The sequence below is a fragment of the Otolemur garnettii genome, unplaced genomic scaffold (assembly GCF_000181295.1).
Source record: "Otolemur garnettii isolate 467f Iridium unplaced genomic scaffold, OtoGar3 scaffold00096, whole genome shotgun sequence".
Taxonomy (NCBI): Eukaryota; Metazoa; Chordata; class Mammalia; order Primates; family Galagidae; genus Otolemur; species Otolemur garnettii.
In genome coordinates this window covers 5,787,832-5,813,034 of record NW_003852491.1, presented here as the reverse complement: position 1 = coordinate 5,813,034, position 25,203 = coordinate 5,787,832, and the positions used below count along the sequence as shown (strand labels likewise).

At 48.2% G+C, this 25,203-nt stretch overlaps 1 protein-coding gene across 3 annotated transcripts in view; it reads left to right on the top strand.

Moving 5' to 3' along the window:
• The window catches only part of GSG1L (GSG1 like), a 238,574-nt gene that overhangs the window by 162,864 nt on the left and 50,507 nt on the right, over positions 1–25,203 (top strand). For all 3 annotated transcript variants that reach the window (XM_003795753.2, XM_003795752.1, XM_023516747.1), the window contains one exon: positions 22,228–22,339. In XM_003795753.2, coding sequence (XP_003795801.1) covers positions 22,228–22,339 — 112 coding nt within the window. The remainder of the gene's footprint in view (positions 1–22,227; positions 22,340–25,203) is intronic.

The window sequence follows — 25,203 nt, the reverse complement described above, 5'->3', positions numbered from 1 at the left end:
AAAAAAAAAAAAGAGAATTGCTGGCTTACATGATAACCCTATGTTTATCTTTTTAATTCAAAATATCCATTGTACCAGCCAATAAAACATCACCCCAGATCCTCAGCTCCTTCCTCTGCCCTAGGAAGAAAATCTAATTAGTCTTTTTGCACTAAGGGTTAGAGGACAACTAACTCTTTCCCTCCCACCCATAGAGATCCAGGCATAATCTCCTCAGTAAATTAAAGCCAGGAAGGGATTATTTTACAGATGGGTTTTGCTTCCTCCTTTCCTGCAAAACCTCTGGGGCAAGAAGTCCAGAACCTCCTACTTGTTGAATGAAAAGACAGAAAAGGGGGAGGAAAAGCAGAAAACATAAACTAACATCACAAAATATCATCCAGGTGTATCTGTTTGGGTTATGATGAATTTGAATACCAATGATTATCTTAAAGTTGATACTCATCAAATGTACAGTTTCAACCCTTTTAAGGAGTTAAAAATACATAGACATTTGACAATTTTTAAGGATTTGTTAGAAAGTTTGTTTTTGTCACTTCTAGTTGGTATTTATCAAATGTTACATTGTGGAATAAAATTTAGACCCCTTGCCATGACTGCAAAATGTGGCCCTTGACTTTACCTCCTACCACGCAGTCTCCATCGTCACTGTTTCTCAGACCCTTGGAGCTTGTCCCTGATCAGCTAAGCTCTCTGACTCTCTTCTACCCAACCTCCCCCATCACCTTCCATTCCTTTCTGCTTTTTTTCTTTTTAATGAGCACTTATCACTTTCCCCACAGTGCCTAAGACATGGTAGGTACTCAATAAATGTTGAATGGGTAAGGGAACTTATACGGTCATTTATTGTCTATAGGCCCAATTCCCCAGACCAGGCTATTTCAACCTTGCACTGTTCATGTCTTGGGACAGACTCTTCCCTGGTGTGCAGGCTGTCCTGTGCACTGCAGGGTGTTTAGCAGTACCCATGACCTTGACCGAGTAGATGCCTATAGCCACCCCTCCCATGTCATGACAACCCTAAATTTTTAGTGGGGAATGATCAGGGAAGGTGACTCATCTGGAATGGCTGGACATGGAATCAGGGTAGGAAGTGGAAAGTGGGGTCAGATCAAGGCTGGCCTCCAGTGCCAGCCTAGGACATGTGGGCCTCATCTGGGGTGGGAGTGTAATGGAGAATCACTGAGGGCTTTAAGCAAAGGAGTGACAAGTCAGGGTGAGTTTGGGAAAGACGGTTCTTTCTGGCATACATTGGAGAGCTCAGCTGGGAGGTTACTGCAGGTGTGTGGCCACAAGGCGATAGTGGGAAAGGAACAGAGAAATACAGATGGATTGGAGAGAAGTATAATTGGCAGGACTGGATGACCCATGAACTGGAGGGGAAAGGTGGGTGCTGCTGAGGACATGACACCTAGGCTGTGGCTGTGATGGGGAAACAGGGAAGATGTCCCTTGAGGTCAGGAACACTGGAGGATGATAGCAGGTGGGTTCTGGACATGAGAGGGCTGGAGGTAGGACCTCCAGTGGGAAATATGGCACTATCACATCTCCGTCTCTTCAAAGCTGGGAGGGAGAGGTGGGGAAGAGAGGAATGCAGAAGGCCCCAGAGGGAGGAGATGGAGCAGGAGACGGCAGGCAGAGGAGAATGAATAGAGCCAGTGGGGCAGAGGGAGGTGCTCACAAGGAGAGAGGACAGGTATAGAGAGGCAGATGGAGACAGAGAGAGGGAGAGGAGGAAGGGGAAAGGAAGAGAGAAAAGGAAGAGAACAGCAGCAAAGAGGCCAGCATTTACTGAGCACCTACTGTGCGCTGACCTGATATCAAAGTTAATCCTAGGAGGGAGGCTCACTGACTCTCCCCAAAACCCCTTCCCACTCCTAGGCCCGTGAGGACCCTCTTTTTCATGTTCCCTATGCCTCTGTGGCCTACATTCACCTGCAGCCTTGTTCTTATCCATCCAGGGCAGAAGAAGAATAGGGACTGTTCTCCATCAGGGACTGTCCCCTCCCAACTCTGGCAGGATTGGGAGCCACCTCTGGCTGCCACTACTGCTGTCTTCCTCTTGCTCCCCTCCTGGTTTCTTGGTGAACATCTGCTGGGCCTTCCAGCCAAGCTGCAAGCTCAGCATCCTCTTTGAAGCCTTTCCCCAAGCCCAGGTTACGCTGATCTCTCCTTCAGGCTCCTCTCAGGGGTTGAAGCGCAAATATCTTCAGCAGCCTGAAAGGAAACACAGGGGAGAAGTGAGCAGGGAACATCCCTGGAGCCACAGCAAAGGGTAGCAGCCCGGCTCCGCTGTAGGGCTGTGGGGTTGGCAGCTGCAAGCCCTAAATGGCCCAGCTCCAGTCAAGGGTCACCAGCGAGGAAATGTGGATTCACTGTTACCAGCGTTTCTGATTTTTATAAGAGAAGCTGAAACTCCCATCTTTTAATGGAAATCCTCCAGATTTTAAAATGTTGGCCCCAAAATTCCTCATTTTTTACAGTTTTTGCCAACATCTGCAGGTTGGATTTGGCCCATGGGCTGCCAATTTTAGATGGTGGCTGTATCTATTTCTATTTTAGCAATTGTAATAATTGATTTTACGTCACTGTTTGTGTCATTCCCCTCATTAGCCCTGGGGGAACAGCCTCGCTGTATTTACGGCAGTATCCCCAGTGGCTGGCCCGATGCTTTGCATATAGAGGATGCTTAATAAATGTTAGTTGAATGAACGAGCTGGAGTGTTAGAAGCGAGTCAGCATCCTGCAAGGGACTTTGAAGATTCTAGAAGGGAACCAGGACCTGTCAGTTGGGGCAGCCAATGAGTCTTCAGAAGGTGGGCCTGAGGAGGCAGGCTGAGTCCTTTTGTCCCCTACCTCGGGGTGGTCATTCTCAATTTAAATTCTGCCACATCCTTTAAGTGCTCTTGGAAGCAAGGACTGGGGGAGTTTGCAGGCCATTGGGCCTTCCATACAAATGAGCCTGGCCCCAGGCACTGGGCCAGGTAGAAATTGGGCTTTGGGGAGGTGGGAAGAGGTAAGAATTTTAATAAGTTTAATAAAAAATGGAAGTAAAACCTCCACTGAAGGAGTTTTCAACAGTTCTAAGGTCCTTAGCTGGGAGGGTACAGCAAGGGATGCTGGGAACTCAAAGGCCTGTGGGGCGGAGGTGGGGTGGGGATGGGTAAGGGAGGCCCTGGCTCCACCCCAACCGGAAGGCTGGGCCGAGGGGCGTGGCCATGAAGTGCCTGGGAAACTCCATCTGTGGGCGTGGCCGCAGGAGGTCTGCTGAGGCTTGCTGAGGTCCGCGGGGGCTTGCTGAGTGTGCTGAGTGTACCCTCTTCTTGGTGGCTGGGGCTCCAGCCAGCAGAGGGCAATACAGTTATGGGATCCAACCTCAGGGAGTGGGTTGGGTAGGGAACCAAGCAGGAAGACTGAGGCCAAGCCTTTCTGTATTCTGCAGTCTCTTACACACCCAGAAGAGCTCAGTAGAGAGGGAGCCAGGCTCTGGGGAATCCTCGGGTAACATGGTGTGACCTACTGACCTGCACTGCCCTTGCCTGATCCCTTTGGGAGCCAAGCCTACCTTCTGCCTCCCAGGGCTCTCACCTCATTGCTAATGCTTAAAACCCTCTACTTGGGCATTTCATTCCTATTTTAGAGATGAAGAGGAGGAGGTCCAGAGAGGTTAATTAACATGCCTAAGGTGACACAGCTATGAGAGGGAGAGCTGGATCTAGAGCCATGCAGTGTCTACCGTCTTAAACACCACTTCACTTACCTGCTCTGAATGAGCTTTTGTATCGATCTGAGTAGGTGTCTATTCCTGTCTCTCCTTGCAGAGAAGACAAGGGCATGACTTTGTCTGTCTTAGTCATTACTATATCTCTAGTACTAGGCATAAAGTTGGTCTCCATAAATGCTGTTGCAGGAATGAGTGTAATGGGAACCTTCCTCTCTCTGGTTCTCTGTCTGTGGTGGGAGGTGGTGGTAGGGGGAGAGACATTTGAATCTGTCCCCTCAAGTAGGCAGCTCTCTCCTCTGCCCCTGGGCCATGATGGGCCACTGGTGGGAATGGATAGGGTTGGCATGGGCTACATCCATCAGCATGAATTCATTCTTGGAATAGGGGCTGAATGCTCTTAATGTGTTCCATTGTAGGCCTAGAAAAGTGAAAGTGAGATGCTTGGGTGTCAATCTCGGCCTCACCACCAGGATGTGCTTTTGGTCAAGTTCTCCATCTTCTCTGAGCCTCAGTTACCCCTTCTCCAAAAAGGGATAATAGTCATATCTACCAGGGGTTGTGAGGACTTTTTTTTTTCCTTTACCTCCATTGTGGAGTAGATTGTGAGGATTTAAAGAGTGAGCACACGTAAAGTTCTTAGCACTGTGCTTGGTATGTGGTTGGCTCTCAGGATGATGACTATAACAGGATTGGTAATATTGTGGCAGCTCTGAGACCTTCCTGATGATGTATGTAGTTCATGTAATGGGGGTGGGAGAGACGGACCAGATGTAAGGCGGGTGGGAGAGACGGACCAGATCAGATACAGAGAGGGAAGGATGTGTCTGTATGTGAGAGGACAGAGACAGAGATAGAGAGAAAGGCAGAGAGAGAGAGACATACAGAGAAAAACAGAGACACAGGAAGGCAGACCTAGAGAGAGAAAAAGAGACTAAGTACATTTATTTCTAGTAATTAAAGCATAAACAGAGATAGAGGGAGAAGGAGAGAGGGAGGAAAGGAAAAAGAGAGAGAAAGAGGAGAGAGAGGTGTCCCAGCCCTACTATTGACATTTATTGATTGACTCCCCCAGGGGCTGAGAAGGCCTGTGATCAGAACAGCCAGGGATTGGATCTTAGGGGATGCCAGGGCAGAGGACACTTCCCAAAGTGTAAAGAGTGTAAAGCCAAAGGAGCCCGTGTGTGATTCTCTGCCAATTCATGAAAACACATTCCAAGATCAGGGCCAGGAGTGGGACGACCAAAGGTCAAAAGCCGGGTGGACCTGAAGCCCAGAGAGATTGAGGTGAGGGAAAGTAAGGAGGGTCCCTGGATATTACTGGCCTGGAGCTCAGTGTGTCCAGGATCCCCATGTGTAAGGGCCAGCTCACAGAAGAAATGGGTGGGGCTGGTGTAATCTTGGTGTCAGGTAGCAGACATCATAGCTGGCCTCCAAATCTAAGGAGACTCAGCTGTACAAACTTGTCTCTCAAACCTGAACCAAACCCTGAGCCTCATGGCAGGGACCAGTAGGACTCAGTGGGGCCTCTGTGAATGTTGTCAGATGAATGAATGACTGGGTGTAACAGTGGTGTTGGAAGTGGCCCATTCACATAGGCTGGCCTCCTTCCTAGTGGCCAGAATGTAGCCAGCAGAGAGGACTCTGGCTCTGGAAAGTATGGTTTTGTCTTCATTCAGCTTTGTAGGCTGAGGTTCAGAACTTTTCTGAGAATCCACATGAGGGATTTGTGACCTTCATTTTGCTGTGTGAAAGACTTTTTTGGTCTCATTCCTAGGTTTTAGTTGTCTTGTGGTCCAACTAAACCAACTAGTTGTCTTGTGTTCGATCTGAGACAGAGCCATACTTTTGTAAAGGTTATCCTGTAATTTCATCTCAACACTTTTCTTAGTAGTGGCTGCAGGCAGGCAGAGAGGAGGGCGGCTGCCTTTGAAAAGATTAAGTCTAGTTGATGACCTTAGTTTTCAGGGATTTTGATAAGAACTGCAGGGGTGTGGCTCTCTTGGGAGGCAGTGAAGGGTTGGGTTGTGTCCAGCCTCTGACTCTTTCTGTGGTAAGGTTTATAGTGGATTTCTGTGGTTTTGTCCTTCTAGCATCCTTTTCCCCTTCTTCAGCTTGGGACACCATGATTTTCCTCTGGAAACCATCTGTCCTCCACTGTCAGGCCATGCTGACTGCATCCTACCCACTGCAGAAGTGGCCTCATGAATCTAAACACTTCATTCTCTTGGCCACAGTGAATGGTTCAAGGACGAGCATGTGATACAAACCAGGGCAATGAGGTTCAGTTCTAGGATATTTGTAGCAACTTCTAGAACACCATAAGTGCTTTTTTAAGACAAAAAGATGTAAGCATAGAGGTATATACCATGGGGGAAACCTATCTGAGAATGAAGTCAACACAAATGAAAGCAATACTTGAGGTAGAAACAGACAGGTTTCTGACCTCACCATCTGAGCACAGGGATCATGCTATAGATCAGGGGTCCTCAAACTTTTTAAACAGGGGGCCAGTTCACTGTCCCTCAGACCGTTAGAGGGCTGGACTACGGGCCCCAGGACAAGTCGGCTGCTAAGCAGGACAGGCAGCGGCAGCAAAAACACCTATTGGGCCAGATAAATGTCCTAGGCAGGCTGCATGTGGCCTGTGGGCTGTAGTTTGAGGACGCCTGCTATTAGATTACCTAATGCTGGATAATCCATGGACCTTTCAGTTACATAAGTTGTTATATTTCTTCCCTTTTCAAATTCAGTTTGTCTTATGTTGCCACCACATGTAACCATGAGTCCTAACACAGCTGGGATAGGCTTAGCCACCAAGTACTGTAGGCTTAAGTGCAAAGTAGGTGAGACATGCAGAGCCAGGGCCACAAGAATTCCCTGGGCTGATGACTCTATTTCTCCTGCCCCAATATGAGTAGCATGGGCTTGCTTTTGCTGTCATCTCTAAGTTATAATATTTCTCTGAGCTGATTCAGGCCTCTGGATTTGGGTCCCCTGGTGCCTTTGGGATATCAAGAAAGAAGTTCAAGTTACAATAAATGTAATTGGGTTAAATTCACCAATTATAATCTTGGGCTATAGCAAGAAAAAATAACCAGATCCAACAATATAAGAAGCACACTTAAAAAGATGTAGAAGGGTAGAAGAGAAAAGAATAGAAACAAGATATGCCTGGAAAATATAAACCAAAGAAAGTTGGGTTAACAGTTTTGTTATCTGATCAAATTATACCAAACAATTATGAGGGACAAATAAATAAATTATAGTTGGGTAAAGAAAAGTAACAAGAAAAAATTACCCACCATAAACATATATTTATCTAACAACATAAGCTTTAAATTAGCAAAAAAAAAAAAATATCCTGGTAGAACCTCAAAAAGAAACAGATAAATTAATAATGATAGAGATTTTAACACACACATGCACATACACACACACTCATCTCAGAAACTGACAGAGAAGCAGACAAAAAATTTAGCTGAACCACTGAAGATTTAAATAATACAACAACTCTATTAACCGCCACCCCTCAAAAAAACCCTATAGAATACAGTTTATTTCAAGTACCCAGATACAAAACATAAACAAACATTCTGGAGCCAGGATATGAACCTAGCTTGTTCTTTTCAAAGCTCTGTATTATTCTGTGTGATGTGTGTGTCTGTGTACATGAAAGGTATAAAAGCTAGTAAAGAGAAGCTGGCTGCAGTCAGTCTGGGGTTCAGAGTTTGAATGGACTGATCTCAGCAGGGCAGGTAGGTGTCAAGACTATATGTATGAATGTGTCCCGCCAACCCAGCAGACCTAGAACAGCAACTAGCCCCAGCCCCACCAGCCAGCTGGGCTGATTCATGGCCATCTTACCTAGCCTAGAGCCCACACTTATATTTTACAAATATTTACCTGTGTAGTAGTTATCTATTGTTGTGTAAACTTAGAGACTTAAAACAACACACATGTATTAACTCACAGTTCTGTGGGTCAGGAGTCCTAGCCTGGCCTAGGTGGGTGCTTTGCAAGGCTGTAGTCAAAGTGCTACCCAGAGCTGGATTTTCCCTTGGAACCCACCTGGAGAAGGGTCTACTGCAATCATTTCAAGCTTGAATTGTTCTTGGGAAATTTCAGTTCCTTTCAGGGCTTCAGCTTCCTGCTGGTTATAGGCTCGAGACCATCCTCAGAAGGTCACCTTTAGTTCCTCACTGTGTGGACCCCCAATGCGGCTACTTATTTCATTAAGCCATCAAGGGAAAGAGAGTCTCCTTGCCAGAGAGGCATCACAATCTTATGTAACATAATCACGTACACCTGTCACCTCTGTTGTATCCTATTGGTATTGTAATTAAAGGGAAAGAATTACCCTAGGGCATGGAATTACCTTAGAACTGGTTCACTACATCTTGATAAATGTAAGTGTGGCAGGCTTGGCAGATGGTGCCTGGTAACTAGAAAGCTGAATGACCTGTGACTCATCCATTCAGGTTAGGTCACCTCTGAGAGAATTGAGACCCCTAAGCTACCAGTTGCTTTTGGCTTGAGGGTTTCTGCCTTCCCCATCCCCACCCCAGGGGGCCCCACCCCAGGGGGTGAGTCTGCACTAGCATTCTGAAGCCCAGGGAATATGGCTTCGTAATTGCCACAGCCACCTTTCAGGAGAGGACTGGATCTGAGCCTGAGACAGTATTAAGTAACCACACCTGTGGATTCTTATGGGAAAAAGGCCCAGGCAGCAGGTACAGCAAGTGCAAAGGCATCAAGGCAGGACCATGTCTTGAATATGTTATATTCAGGGGGCAACAAGGAGGCCAGAGTGGGGAAGCAGAGTAGGAGTTGAGGTTAGGGATAGACACATAGATTTCCACTGCTATGGCTTAATCTTATGCGTTTCCTATTGGTAGACTTTTAGGATATTTTCAATCCTCTGCTGCAGTGAAAACCCTTGTCCGTAAATCTTTGGCCACACTTGCAGATGTGTCTGAGGGCAAATTCCTAGAGGTGGAATTGCTGGGTCAAAAGGAAAGTGCATTTTCAGTTTGACACCTTTTGCCAAATTCCCACCCAACCCCCAAAAGAGTTGGGGCCCATCTGACTTCCTGCCTGGACCTGGTTTCACACAATGAAGAGCCTCTGCTGTCTCCCTGGGCTCCCATCTTTCCTCAGTCCCTGGCCCTCCCTCCAGTCAGACATTCTCTGCTGCAGATGGCTGGGGAGCCTAAGAGTTCCTTAGAGGACACTTTCCCGTGATGGAAATTCTCCACAATGGGAAAATTCTCTTTACAAACAGTATTTTCCATGTGCTTTTCCTGGGATTGGAGACTCCCTGATGGATATTCTGAGACAATGTGTGAGTTTGTGATTACCCACCATTTGTCTCTGGGAAGGTGGCTGACTGGCAGAATCTGCCAAAGGACAGAGAACACCTTGCCTAGAAGGAGGGGCTGCTATCCCCTTGTTCTTCCCCCCACTCCCAGATCAAGTCAAGCCACATGCTACCTGGGTGACATTATTGGGGCTGGAGAGGCCCAGGGCTCTGAGACCCACTAAACAAAGACCACGGAGCAGCCACTGAGTGGCCCCTGCAGACACCTCCTGAAGGGTGGGCTCTAGTAATTTTACAGCCTGGCCAGGACCTGATTCAGCCTATGTGAGCCTGTGGCCAAGAGCCTGGCTACACAGCTGGGCCTCACTGGGGCAAGCGAGGCAGATGCAGGTGCCTGAGCCACAGGCTGCCCACCCTCACTCCGGAATCTCCCCTCATTTGCCTCTGTTCCTCAGCCTCTCATAGAACCAGCTGAGACTTAACCTCAGGTTCTCCCAGGAGCTCCCAGCCCCTGAGGAGGGCTGGGGACAGCCCACAGGGGTCCCTCCCTCAGACGAGGGACAGGAAAAACCAACTCCCACCCAAGGGATGTGACACATGGAGAGAGCTGACGGTGTTAGGCAGCGATAGCAGAGCTGATGGAGCTAAGACAACAGTGTCCACCAGGCAGTGCAGAGTATGAGGCGCCCTGGGTTGCCAGGGCCTTGTAATGCTTTGCCCTTGGGTTTGCTCTGCTCAGGCAGTGCCAGGACTGCACACCCTCAGGGGTGCTGAGCGCTGGCTGCCCCCCCCGCCCAGGCTTCCCACTTCTCACTCCAGCTCTGTCCACTCGTCATTCTGGCCATGCATGGGCCATGTGTGGCTCAATCTTGAAGACTTCACAGCTTAGATCCTGCCATCCTTTGGTGTCTGGGCCCCTGTGTGAGCCTTCTGGGGCCAGTGGTCAGCAGAAGACCAGGGCCTGCAGCACACGTCTAAATGAGAGAAGGCTGAAAGTCACCCCCACCTTCGCACACCCTCACATGGCTCCGTACAGGGTCCATGGACTCCCAGGCTCCTCACCTCTTCCTAGCCCCAGGTTTGAAGCTGAAGATACTGTGTTCCTTTCCACCTCCTGTTCCCTCTGTCTGGGCCTCTCTCCCTACAGATCCTCACGTTTTTCAGGTTTCAGCTTCAATGTCACCTTCCCTGGGAGGCCCACCCTGGCTTCCTTGGCTAAACTAACTGATCCAGTCATTCTCTTCCACCTCCCCTTCTTTTCTTCATAGCATTTTTCAAACTCTGAGTATTTAAATGTGTTTCTCTGTGTATTTCCTTTCTTTCATAAGAATATGAACTTCAGGAGGGCAGGGAACTTGTTTGTCTCATATACTCCTTTATCCTCTGAACCACAAAGAGGGCCTGGCATACAGTAAGTGCTTAATTAATATTTGTTAAATGAATGAATGGATGGATGAATCTATCATGGAAGGGCAAAACATCTCGACTGCCAGTTGGACAGACCTGGACTCAAATACACTTCTTTGTCCATGCTGTGTTACCCTGGGTGGGTTGTTCCACCTCTCTGAGCTTCACTCTCATTTGTCTAACAGGGTGTCTCCAAAGGTAGCCTTCCTTGGGTAAGGTAAGGATGCCACAGGACAGGAGATGGTGGCATCCTTTACAAACTGTAAAGTACTTGATGAAGGGAGAGGCTGGCATTTTTATCTTTAGGAGGTTTTGTGGTAAGGTCGTTCCCTCTTTTCTTGTGTGCAGGAAGCTCTCTTAGTTCCTGGGCAGTGAAACCGATTGGTTGGTATCACAGTGCAGGGAAGTGTGGAAGCTCAGAGCACTTAAAACCCAACTGGCCAGAAGAGTAGGATTAGCATTTCAGCTAATGTGCCTGGAGGCCTGGAGGGCAGGACAGGGAGGGAGAGTTCTTGAGGCTGCTCTTCCAGGCTGAGTTCCGCAGGAGAGAGTGCTGGCAGCGGTAAGGTGAGGCCTGAGATTGCAGTCCCAAACCTGTCCCCAGTGTCTCTGTGTAAAATGGGAGGGGGGACCCACTTGATACCTGAATTCAGTGGCTATTGCTGTTTGTGACCGGGGTGAATTTAACTGACATTATGAGGAGGGAAGGGAGAGAACAAAGACAGAGTGAGAGACAAGGGCAAGATAGAGGGAATGAAGGAAACAGAGAAGGAGAGAGACTAAGAGACAGAGGCAGAAAGAAAGACAAAAGTCACCCCCAGGAGGGAGGATCTGCCCAGCGTCCCCAGAAAGAAAGTGAGCCAGGCTTGTCCAGGGCTCTGCCCACTCCCCTGCACTAATTTCAGATCCCTCTGCGCCTTTCATAAAGCGAGGATCTTGCCTCAAAGTGCATGTTATCGCATGAAGATTCTCATCTTTCTCCCAAAGTTGAGCCCTCTCTCTGTTGTCCGATCAAAGAGAGACAATCTGTTGCCAGCCTGGAGGAAAACTGGCCTTGAACTTCCAAGAGAAGGCATGTGCACACCCAGGTGGTAGCTCCCTGGGGGATCCCCAGGCCTGTCACACACATGTGCAGCACTTTTAGAGCCCACCCCACATGCGGTGGGACCTGCAGGCCTCTTTCCCAGAGGCTGCATTCTCTCCCTTCACCTGTCTGCAGCCTCCCTGGCGGGACCATTGCCCCATCCACAAGTGCATCATTCACTTAGCATTTTTCTCTAAATCACTCACTTTTTTTACAACTTAAATTTATTCAGAAAGGAAACTTCAAATCACTACCGGAAATGAAAAGCTAGTATCACTTGCAGTAAATAGAAAAGAACTGCAAAAAAAATTATAGTTGTAAAAATGTTCATGGAGCCTCTAAAACTGTATTCTCAACCAGAGGGTGGTTTTGCCCCCTCGCTGTGCTCCCCGAGGACATTTGGCCGATGTTTGGAGACATTTCTGGTCTTTCCGACTGGGGCGTGTGCGGGGGTGTGGGTGGTTATTCCTGGCATCTAATGAATAGAGGCCAGGATGCTGCTAAACATCCTGCAATGCCCAGGACAGGGCCCCACAACAAAGGCTTCTCTGTCCTCAAATGTCACTAGTGCTGAGGTTTAGAAATCCTGCTCTAAAATAAGCTTGTGCACCCCAGAAGGGGGTGCCCTGTGCTCTGGGCAGCTCTGACCTGGTTAACCGCACCTCATCCTCAGCCTTAGCTGAAACATCCCACATCGGGAAAGCCTCTGACTCCCAGAACACAGGACCCCTGTACCTCCCCACCCCTGACCCTCAAGACCCTTGATGGTTATTTCCAGCCAGTGTCTGTCTCCCCCACTAGAGTAGGGGCTCCCAGCAGCAGTGGCCACTTCTCTTGTTGGTCTCTCTCTCCAGCCCTTAGCACAGTACCAGGTGGCACGTGGAATGAATGAATAAATGTTAGGCCAAAAGGAGATGTGGACTCTACCCTGGCACCTGCCAGGCGACCAGCCTCCCCTCAGCCCACTGCTGTTCTCACCTGTGAGATGCACATGTAATAGGTCTGTTGTACAGGTCAGAGAGACAGTGGGCCTCCAAGTACCTGTCAGATGTCAAGCCCTGGGGAAAGAGAGGGCATCTGCAAGGGGAGGGATCCCTTGTGGATTGGGAGCTTAGTCCTCATTCATCTGTTCTACATCATGAGTAAGTGCCCTGCAGATCCCATGTCCCAGGGTGATCTTTTTTTTTTCCTTGAGACAGAGTCTCACTTTGTCACCCTTGGTAGTGTGCCATACATCATAGCTCACAGCAACCTCAAACTCTTGGGCTCAAATGATCCTCTTGCCTCAGCCTGCCAAGTAGCTGAGGCACCTGCCACAAAACCAGGGTATTTTTAGAGATGAGGTCTCCTTCTTGCTCAAGCTGGTCTTGAACTCCTGAGCTCAAGCAATCTACCCTCCTAAGCCTCCCAGAGTGTTAGGATTACGGGCATGAGCCACTGTGCCCAGCTTTAGGGCAACCTTCAGTAGCACCCCTGTTCACACTCAGAAGTGTCCTGGCCTGGGCCATATATTACATGGGCCCTGAACTCTCAGGTATTCTGGTCCTGTGAGGCCTGTGGTAAGCTGAGAAGGTGATACAGGCTTGCTAGAGCATCTGCACAGGCCCGGCAGTGGTTTCCTCACTCCCACCCTCCCCGACCCACTCTTACAAATGCGTACCATCTCCTCTTGGCAGCAGTCTCCAGGCAGGGGCTGGGGTGGCTAGGGGCTGCTAAGAAGATAGCCAGTGACAGACAGGTATTAGGGTCATGCCCAGGGTCAGAGGCCATTTCCCATAGGGCAGTCAAAGTCCAAGGTTTGGGCAGAATGTCAAGAGCCCAGTCCATGGGCGTGGGTTTCTGGGGTAGAAATGTGGGAGAAGGCAGGAGGTGGGAGGGGCAGGACTGTGACTTAGGGGTGTGTACGCCTGAGGTCACCTTTGCCTCTGTCCTGATCTCTGTGTGGGACTCCAGCTGGTTTTATACATCCCCACTGAGCACAGGCCCTGGAACTTTGTCCTCATCCTCATCCTCCCACCACCATCCTGTAGGTGAGGAGCCCATCTTTTGGGGGCCAGGGGGGCACTTAGGCCACCAAGATGGGGCTCAGTCCATGTGAAGAGGCACTGAGGAGACAGGGACACAGGTGGGTACAGATGGACATCACTCTTCCTGAATGTCCCTCAAGGATGTACGGGCTGTGTCTGTGACTCCACTGTCTGCTCCGACTGGGAAAGGACCCTCTGTGGGTGCCAACTTCACTTCCTGTGGCTCTGGAGACATAATGGAAGGGGTTAGAAGTGGAGGCTAGGGCCCTTTAGGGATGTCCCGCTCACGTCTACCTAGTTTAGTATATTCTTTCCTGAGACTCACCCTTCCTCCTCTCCCCTCTCTCTCCCCTGCCTCCCATACTTCCCTCCTTTCCCTTCCCTCTTCTCTTCCCCTGCCTCCCACTTTCCCCCAGGCAGGCAACAGTTACCTGACCTGCAGGTGGAGGGGGAGGAGAAACTGGCCCTGTCTGACCATGTATTCTTCCAAACCTTTTTCTTCAAACCCCTGGATGGAGGCTTTTGAAATCCCCAAAGCCAGTGTTTGGCTCTTATTTTCTTCGTCTTCTGCAACAGCTGTTCCCTGAGGCCATGGATGCTTTTTATCTGGTTGTCCAAATGAGGAGTGTAGCAGGACAATAGGGAATGCTGGGGGCGAGGGGACATAACCATTAATATCAAAAATTATCCCTCTACCAGTTTGCCTTGGGCCACCCCAAGACCCACTAGGATCTGGGACCAGGCCCCCCAGACTCATTCTGAATTCATTCATTGCCTCAATGGTGTGTGGGGGTGCATGGGGTGGACAGAGCTGGTGGGAGTTCAGTAAACCCATTGCTTAAAATTGGAAGGTCCTCATTCGATGCCACCTCTGATGGCACCACCACTTCACTTTAAAAGGCAGAATCCAAACAAGAGTGATGCTAATGACTCAAGTAATCTACAAGGAGACCTTTGGAGAAAGGGCAGAGAAATTGGAATGGTCCAGACAAGACAAGGTTGGGGGCACCTGGCTAATTGCTGAGCTCCCGAAAGCGCCTCTCAAGATGATGCCAACCTGCTCACCTCCCTTGTCCTCAGAGGGCAGAGCAAGAAATTAGCTTAAATTGGAGCTGGAAAGATTTAGGTTATGTGTAAGGAGGAACTTTTTAAACCCTGAAATATGCTACCAAGAGAGGCTGCGGGTTCTCAAGAGAGTGTCTAAAAATAGCTTGTTCTTTAAAAATAGGTCTGGGCAAGCTTTAAACATAGCATCAGCTCAGCTTCTTCGGGATGGTTTTAAGTGCAGGTGTACCTGGCCATGTGGGGTTTCCCCCCAGGCCACAAGACACGAGGAAAAGTCAGCCTTTGGTCTCAGTCATGACCAACATCTGGATATTTTAGATATGTGTTCATAAGTGATTTATTTTTTCATCTGCCCCCAGCTGACTGGTATCATAAAAAAACAGCCTTTAAGATCTCAGGGTTTTCATTCTATGGAGCGTATTCCGTAGCTGATATAAATTGGGTCAGTTCCCATAGCTTCTCCCAGTTGTTCCCCCATTGCCCTGAATCCTTCCCCATTCCAGAGCCTGAGATCCCAGTGCCTGAAGGTGTGCTGGAAATGACGCATCTCAGCAGTGCCAAATCTGGGGCTCTGGCCGCCTACATCTCAGCACCCTGGCTGGCCTGGGAGGACTGTGGCTGCCGGTCCTGGGACATCCTGCCCTCTGCTTCTGTGACCTTGGAGGGGCTTTAACAAAGCACGTTGATGCTCATTTCGCCTCCGCCCCCTTTCTTCCAGTGATTTCTAGTGATGCAACTCCTGCCCACTGCCCTTGGGATAAAGTCCAAATTCCCTCAGATGGCTTAGAACTTCTCCTGGAGTGTCCTTGTTTATCTTTCCAGTGACATCTCTCACTTCCCATGTGCTCTGCCTAACCGCCTGTGACAGCCACACCCCACCATGTTGGCTGTGAGCTTCTGCCCACTTTCCTCCTCTCTGCGACCTTCAACTCTCAGCTTAGACACCACCTCCTCTAGGCCTTTGTTTGACTGCCTCCTGTTCCCCAGACCCCTGGACCTTCCCTCTTGACTTCCCTGATACACAGTGATGCCCAGTTTGTGTGTTACCTCTCCCATCCCACTGGGATGGCTGGGAGGAGAGCCCACTTGTCCCCAGGAGGAAAATCTGGTGCCCAGCAGGTGCTCAGTGCCTGCCTAGTGACTAACTGAATGTCGAGGGTTTCCCTTTGCTATCCTCCTGCCCCATCTCATTTGGTTCCAGCTTCCCCCAGCTTCCCGCCAGCCCCTCTGTGGCTCATGTCTCCTACATGACACGCCTGGAATGTTGGTAAGTCCAGCTCCAGGGCCAACGTCTACAAGAATAGTTATTTAGACATGAATGCTCTCCACGTGTTCTCAGTAATAACTTAGCATCTTTAATAATAAACCCTATTATAAATTAATTAACTAGCTACCTCCCTGATATCTCAATTAAATGGAGCATGGCATTCACATAAAACATCTAAACCCTGCAAAAAGAGTCAGGGCGGAGGCGAGAGAAGACTGGAGTTCCTGTGGCTGTGATGCTCTGCATCCTCACCCAGAGGCCGGGGAAGGTGGGAGAGGGCTCCCTCAGGCGGGGCACCTGGGGCACAGGTCCACCCCATCTCGAGGGATGCCTAGGAACCTGCTGCCCCTTTCCCCAAGCGACAGAACAAGAAGTGATGTGGGGCACCCCAGGTTGGCACTTCTGTGTGTCCTCCAGACTCAGGAGGCTCCGCAGGGCATTGTCAGGCTGACTCCTCTCTCCACGCCTAGATCCCACAGCCTCATCTCCGGGGCTCACTTTAAATCCCTGAGTCTGATCTCACACTGCACGCAAGGCTACCAGAGAGCTCAGGCATTTGCACGGCGAGTTCGTGCTTCTCCACTCTGGAAAAGACTATTTCACACCTTCTCCTTGCTCCCCGCTCACTGCCCATCTGCTGCCTCACTCTCTGCTGGTGACCTTGTCTCATGGTTGCTGGAGAGGAGAGAAGCAAATCTGCCTGAGAACTCGGATTTCATTTACAGGCTCTCCTGGCCCTGACTCCCTGGGGCGAGGCGTCCCAGCACCCAGCCAAAGCTGGAACCTCCCCCACCCTCTCATCTTCTCCCCACCTTGCTTCCTCAGTTGCCCACTTGCTCCTCTGCACCATCCACCTCTCCTAGTCGATCATTGTTGATGGGCATGGAAACATTCTCTGTCTCCCATCTTTACAATCCCTTCCTGAACCCCAGGCCCTCTCTAGCTGTCACCCCGTTTTCCTGCTTTTCCGGCAGTGTGGGCCTTTGAAAGCATCCTCTGTCATTTTCTCTTGTCCTCTTCTCAGCCCATCCCAGCTGGAGACCCCACACGCCCATCTTCCTCCTACCTCCCGGCCTCTCCTTAGAGTCCTTGCTGCCCTTCCTCTGCTTTTGAGGACCAGGTATTGGCTCCATCCTGGCACCTTTCTCCTCTTGGTTTCCCATCTCTCTCTGGGTGGTGTCTTCCAGGCATGCAGCGTTGTTTATTGTCCGTGTACCCGTGACTTTCCACATCCTCTGATGCTCTTGACATTGTTTCCTAATTCTGAGCCCACACCAGCCCCCCAGACTTGACAGTGTGCAGAGAGCAGGGCTGGGAGTTACAGCAGATAGTCGCTCTCTGAGTTCTGGGTGGCACCACAGCCAGCTCTGGCCCCTCGGCTGACATCCAGCCACCCTCAGTGTTGTTCAGAGTCCCCCAGGGTCCAGGAGAGGCCATACTTAACATGGCCACACCAGTTGGGAATTCCATTTTTGGTGTCAGGAGTTGGGAGATGCTGGAAACCACAAAGAGATATTTATAGCTGTGGGTTTCCTGGTATGAGTCCAAGCCAGGAAGTAATAGCAGCAGGAAGGAAGTCTCCTTCGTTTAGCTGTCCCTAATTTAGGAGGGCCCGTAACTCAGGAGAAAGTCACTCCTCAATTCAGCTGAGTTAGAAGTGATCCCTTCTACTGGGGATTCATAAGACAGATGCTCAGGATGGACCTTGCTTTACAGAACAGATGTGCTTCTAGAATGTGGATGAGGTGCAGATTTTTGAAGCAGAATCTTTAAAATGCAATCTGAGAGTTTCACTGAAGTATCTTTGAGTGAATTGTAATTTTCATTTATTGAATTTTCTTAAGGCATGGACTTTTATATTTAGAGATAAACAGAATTCAATTTAGGGATCAATGCTTTACTAAACTAAGAATTTGGGAAATTAATTATTCTGCCAATAGGCTGGATGCAGCTTCTGGTTCTAGCTGGGAGATTTTATATTAAAATACTGTTATATCCTTATTGCCCTCATAGAAGGAGTGGCTGTTCTCTGAATGTTTTCCTTCATTGGTGGATACACCTGTGTCTACCATGATCCTCACTTTATGCATGAGGAACCCAAGGCATTGAGACACTGAATAACTCAGAGAGCATCTGGACTGGTATAGTAGGAAGAAATTGGAGAAGCTGTAACAATTGAGGATTTTGGGGGGCAAGATGTAGCCCTCATAAAAGGGACTGTCAGAAAACTAAGGAAAAGATCAATACCCTGCCATGTGGGCACAGCTTTGGGGTAGGACAAAAATTCCAGAGGGAATGAGCACTGGGCAGAAATAGGAGAGGAGACTTGTCCTTCAAGATAACAGAATGACAAATCAGGGGCGATTTAAAATCAGTAGGGAGAGAATGGATCTTTCCATAAGGCTTGAGAGCAATTAAAAAAATTTTAAGTGAGATCCTTACCACTCACCATTCACCAAGATAAATTCCAGATGGATTAACATAAATATCTATAGGTATGAAAATATAGGAGAATGTGGTAATGGTGCTGGCTTTCTCAAAGTAGACACAGGGAGCTAAACCCAAAAAGGAAAAGAAAGGTTAATGAATTTGACTATGTCAAATATCAAAATGTATGACAAAAAATAGCTTTTTAAAATAATTGCCAGAGCTTGGAAGCAACCAAGGTGTCGATAGGTGAATGGATAAACTTTGGTCCATCCATGAAATGGGATATTTTCCAGCAATGAAAAGAAATGAGCTCTCAAGCCATGAAAAGACATGAAGGAAACTTAAATGCATATTGCTCAGTGAAATAAGCTAATCCAAAAAGGCTGCATACTATATGATTCTAACCACATGACATTCCGAAAAAGGCAAAATTATGGAGACAATAGAGAGATTAGGGGTTGCCAGGGGTTTGGGAAGGGTGAGGAAAGAGAGAGGAACAGATAAAGCCCAGGAGAAGTTTAGGGCCATGAAGCAATTCCAGGTGGTACTGCAATGGTAGATCCTTGTCACTGTACATCCGTCAAAACCCACAGAATGGACAGCACAAAGAATGAACTCTACTGTAAACTACCGTGTTTCCCCGAAAATAAGACCGACCTACAAATAATCCTACAAATGCAGGATTTCCATGCATTTGTTAAATATAACCCCTACCCTGATAATAAGACCTAGTAATGGGTGTGGCTATGCAGCATACCTGCATAGCCATGCCATGCATTTCGGAGAGGAGCGGTAAGGAAGACTGGAATACCTTTTATCTGCCACAGCTCCTTTCTCCGAGTCGTTAGCACTCATGCGGGTGTGTGTGTGGTAACTGGGGTGGCAGGCATCCTATTGCGCACATGCAAATGGCTAGGGGAAAGGAGTTCATGCATCACTAGTGCCAGCCCGCACCAACAAGGTTGGCTCCCCCTGTCAGGTTCCAGAAGAAGATGACTTAACTGTATTTGAATAAATGTAGATTGTTGTATGATACTTAATAAAAAAAAAGACATCCCCTTGAAAATAAACCCTAGTGTGCCTTCTTGAGGAAAAATAAATATAAGACAGTGTCTTATTTTCAGGGAAACATAGTACGAGCTTTAGTGAATAACAGTGTATCAACACTGGTTCATCAGTTGTTAACAAATTACCACACTAATGCAAAATGTTAGTAACAGGCAGGTGGCGCCTGTGGCTAAGTGAGTAGGGCACCAGCCCTATATACCGAGGGTGGTGGGTTCAAACCCAGCCCTAGCCAAAATGCAACAAAAAATAGCTGGGCATTATGGTGGACTCCTGTAGTCCCAGCTACTTGGGAGGCTGAGGCAAGAGAATCGCCTAAACCCCAAAACGGGAGGTTGCTGTGACGCCATGGTACTCTACCAAGGGTGACGGAGTGAGACTCTGTCTCTAAAAAAAAAAAAAAAAGAAAAGAAAAATGTTAATAACAGGTGAAACTTCGGGGGCAAGCAGAGGGGATTATGAGAACTCAGTACTTTTCCACTCAATTTTTCCACAAACCTCTAAAAAGACAAAGTTGATTATTTTTTTAAAAGATGCAGTCTATGTAACAGATAGGATTAGTATCCAGAATACACAAAGAATTCCTACCAATTCATAAGGAAAAAGATTTTTTAAAAAAGAAAATAAAGGATACAGACAGGCACATTCATAGAAGAAGAATTAGAAATGATTAATAAACACAAAAAGTACTTAGGCTCACTAGTAAGGAGGGAAATGCAAAACTCAAAACAATGATATAGTGTTGTTTTCTTACCAGGCCATGGGCAAAAATTTTAATGTTTTCTAACACCAAGTATTGGGAGGATTTGGGTGAGTACTTAAGGGAGCTCCCAAGGAGCTTCAGCCCCTGTGGTGGTCACCCTCCTTCCCTGCGTCTCCTGACCCAGGAACTCCCACTAACCCGGAAGAATAGACCATGTGTTGACCCTCGACCAGAGACACAAAAAACAACCTTGGTGTCTTCCATCTCATTCCGGCCTGGGGCAAGTGCTTGGATGGGGACACTTGGAAGTATACCCCCAGCCTGCTGGCCCCAGCTCACGAGAGCCAGCCGTGTGTACCTCTTCTCTGCACTGCCTTCCGTGACATCACACAGGTAGCTCCAACTCAGCCATGGTGAGAGTATTTACACTGTGGAAATTGGCAGATGCTATGAATTAGGGTGATTTTTCTTTTTTTAATCCAGAGAACCAGTTGTTAAGCATTTACCTTCGCACATGGGTACCCAGGATGACCCACCCCAGCCGAGGCTGGGTTCTACGACTCAGAGCCTCACTCTTTCTTTGTTCTTGTCTCTCCTTATCCTCCTCCTTGGCTTCATCATTCCCCTTGTCTCCTCTTTATAAATAGGGAAAGGGTGACTAGAGCAGTGAGTGGGGACAGAGGGGAAGATGCATCCTAGGCAGCATGTGAAGAACCCTGCTTTAAGAGTATTGGACCTGTACACAGGCACAGCTAACCCCTCCACTCCCTGTGTGACCTGGTACAGAATCCCTCATCTGCAAAATGGGAATAATCACAGTCAGGGCAACCACATATAGCCTGAACTCCAGGTTGCAGCATGCATGTAGACTATTTTGTGAATGGAGATGTACAGTGGGCAACCTCAACAATGGTACATGGTGCTGATCATCATACTTATTTCAGAGGGTCATTAAAAGAAATAATAATGCAGTTGAACGAGCCTGACCGAGTGCATGGCATATAGTAGGTGCACACATGGTATTGGTTTTTTTTCTTCCTTCTGACCCCTACCCCTTCCCTCCTCGTCAGTACTGTGCAACTCCTTCTAAAGGTTGGGTCCATGCTTATTAGCCATACACTGTGGCCCCCACAGGGGTTCCGGATGCCACAGCCCATACACCCCTCCTCATAGAGAAGTGCCCTTGGTTTGTAATAATCCCAATTCTGCTGGGTACCCTGCCTGCTGGGCCCCAGACCCCAAGGTTGCCTTTCCTCCTTTCATTAACCCTGCACTATACCTGTCATAATCCTCATCTTTGAGTTAAAAGATTTGTGGCTCACAGAAGTGAAGTACCTAGTGTAGGAGAGGGGGAAGGTGTGGTGGAAGAGGATTCCTGTCCAGATACATTGGGATCAGAGTTCTCTAACTCTGGGTTTGTGAGCCACAGAAAAGGCATTTTATCATACAATCATTGCGCACACACATATGTGGATAAAAGTGGAAAGTTTCACAAAATATTTCCTCCTCCTACATTTGATGGTACCAGATATTTCCATCCCCTGTTCCATTTTTTTTTTTTTTCTTGATGCTGGTTGCACTAAAAATCCATGAAGTTGATTTCATGACCCACTAATCTAATGAGTCAAGACCTGCTTTGAAAAACACTTTCTAGGCTGCTTCTCTCAAATGGCTGTCTAATACAGGGGTGAGAAAACTGCGACTCCCCGGCTAAACCGGTCTGCTTTGGTCAATGACGTTTTATCGGAGCATAGCCGTGCTCTTTCACAGGTGTTGACTGTGGCTCCTTTTGTGCTACAGCAGCAGACCTGAGTAGTTGCACAAAGACTGTATGGCTCATAGGACCTAAAATATTTACTTATCTGGCCCTTTAGAGAAAAAGTTTGCTGATGCACACACAGATCTGACTCTGTGTCTCCTTTGCTCACACTCCTTCAGGGCTTGCCTTTGGCCTTTGGCCCAGACTCAAGCTCCTGGCTTAGAAAACCAATCCCCTCTGGCTGTGCACACTCAGTATCTCTAGGGGCCTGTGTCCTCCCCCAGGACTGACAGGTAGCCAGGCAGCTGAGAGGCCTGCGGGGTGGGTGGACAAGGCCCCTCCTTGCTTCCTGACACTTGTTCTGCTCCCTGCCCTGCAGGCCTCCTGGGAATGGTGGCCCACATGATGTACACGCAGGTGTTCCAGGTCACCGTGAGCCTCGGCCCTGAAGACTGGAGACCCCATTCCTGGGACTACGGGTGGTCTTTCTGGTAAGTGGCTTTTGACCTTCAAGGCCAGAGCACCTTCAGACAGTAGAGCCTCCAGACACTCTTTACTTATGACATCCATAGCTCAGCCCCACTGGGGAGGGGAAAGAAGGCAGGTTGAGGCATTTTAAGACCCTAGAATGGGGATTGGCAAACTGCTGCCTGCTGGGCAAATCTGGCCCAATACTTGTTTATATGCAACCCTCAAGCTAAGAATGGTTTTTACATTTTCAAATGCTTGAAAACAAATCAAAAGAAGCATACGATTTTGTGACATGGGGAAATTATACGAAATTCAAATTTCAGTGTTCATAAATAAAGTTTTCTTGGAACACAGCTACGCACATTGTTTGCGTATTATCTACGGCTGCTTTCACACTACAACCGCAGCCGGAGCAGTGGCAACAGAGCCTGAACGGCCCACAGAGCCGAAAATATTTACTTTCTGGTCCTTTGCCGACCCCAGCCTTAGAGACCTGCTCTGGAAGGTAGAAACTGGCAAGACCTGAGTCCGGTGAGCCGTAGGGAACTCTGGGTGGCCCAAGAGGGTAGGAGGACCCTGGTGAGGAGCCCTGAACACAGGGGAGGGGTCAGCACCACAGAGCAGGGTGTGCACAAGAGAGGCAGAATTAGTCAGGATTTCCCTGCGTAATAGAATCCCCAGCTTAAATAAACAAAGAGAGTTTATTAGTTCATGTAACTGAGAAGTCCAGGTGGGGAACTCTCTGTTGTAGCAGAAAAATCCACCCACATCAGTCTAAGCAAAGAGATACACTGGTTCATGCAAAGGAAAACTGTAGCCCGATGTGGACTTCAGGGTCTGTTTGATCCAGAGTGGCTGACATCATCAGGGCTGAGTTCTTTTCCTCTGTGATCCTCTGAGCACAGCCCCTCCACATTTTAACCCTGTTCCTGGGCCAGCTTCCCTCTTAAGGGTCAGAAAGCTCCTTGTGAGGCTGGTGTCTCCCCCTTCACACATACAGACTAAATCTCTAAGCTTCCTTCTGGTGGGCTTTGGTCATTTTCTTTCTCTTTAATCATCACTGAAGCTTATTAATGCAGCTCAACCAAGCCCACCTTTAAGGATAGGAATGAATCTAAAATCCTCAAACGGCAAGTGAATAGAGCAGATGTTGGGTGAGCTACCATAAGCTCTGTTTCAGGCACTGCTGGACCCAGGCCATCAGGTGATTTCATCAGGAATTCAGTCATTCTCTCCTCTTTTCCTGTCTCTGTTCCTTTTGCATTGATGTTGGCTTCATTCTCAAGCAGCTTTTCTCTAAGTCCTAGCAAAAATTGTCCCACCCCCAGTTCCAGGCTTACATCTTACAAATGTAGCAATACCAGTAGAGAGATGGGGTTTCTTTCCCATATTTCAAGCTAAAATTCTGGTTATGACTTTCACTGGTTTAGCTTATGTCATGTGACTATCACTGAACCAATGATTCAGACCCTGGGAAGACTGGAATGCTCCAATTGTCCTGGCCTGGGTTATGCGGTCCGGAGAGTGGGCATGGCCCCACTCAAACCCTGGACAGAGAAGGAGGAGCAATCTCCTGATGGAAAATTGGTGGGGGTGACAGAGTGGGTTACTATCAGAAGAGAGAATGGGGTGGGCACAGTGACTCATGCCTGTAACTCCAACAGTCAATACTCAGAAGTAGGAGTTCCCCTCCTTTGAGCTCTTCTCTAGTTCAGGGAAACTACCTTCCTCTGTTGCCCTCTAGCCCAGACAACAGAGTGAGGCCCTGTCTCTTAAAAGAAAAAAAGAAGGGAAAAACAGGGAAAATAATGGCAACAGCGGTCCACTACACAGGGTAGCAGGTCTGGGCCTGGTGGTTGGGGACCATTTGTCTATTCGGTCCTTTAACATATACTCACTGAGCACCCACTCCAGAACAGCGATTCTTTTGGGTACAGGGGTAGGGAAGTGGCCAAGACCATGTTGTAACAAAATCAAGACTAACAAATAAGTTGTATCTGAGCCGTGCTCTGATATTGGGGTGCATGTCAGAATGCGGGAGTTTATAGACAGCTATGGGAACACCGAGGAAGGGCCGCTGACTCAGCTTTGGGGCAAGGAGGATCCCCAGGAAGAATTGTCAGGCAAAGTTGGAGAGGGTGGAATAAGATAGTGTGTGCTAGCTAGAGAGAACAGTAGACGTAAGGACCTGGAGGCAAGAGTCTCTCTGGGGAAGGCTGGTCAGAATGGAGCAGAGGACTATGATTAAGAAGGACCCTATTCCAGACCAGTAGGACCTCTGGCTGCATCTCTGCCACTCCCCTCTCTCTGCTGGACTCTATCCTCTTAGAGGCAAGGGCATTCGCCTTAAAGGAAGCTTGACCTTGGCTTGGCACCTGTAGCTCAAGTGGCTAAGGCACCAGTCACATACACCAGAGCTGGCAGGTTCGAATCCAGCCTGGGCCTGCCAAATGACAATGACAACTACAAAAAAATAGCCAGGTGTGTGGCAGACGCCTATAATCCCAGCTACTTGGGAGGCTGAGGCAAGAGAATTTTGTAAGCCCAGGAGTTGGAGGTTGCTGTGAGCTGTGATGCTACGGCCCTCTACCCAGGGCTACAGCTTAAGGCTCTGTCTCAAAAAAAAAAAAAGAGGCTGAGGTGGGAGGAACCCTTGAGTCCTCTAATTAGAGACCAGCCTGGGCAACATAGCAAGACCCTGAAAAAAAAAAAAAAAAAATAAACCCTAAATAAATAAATAAAATTAAAATATTACATTTTCCAGGAATTTGAGAAAATGTTATACTCAATATCCTTTCTGAAAAATACACTGACAGTTTGTAACTAAATTTGATTGAAAGAATTAGCACCTTGTTAATAAATGATTAACTTCTGGGGCAGTGCC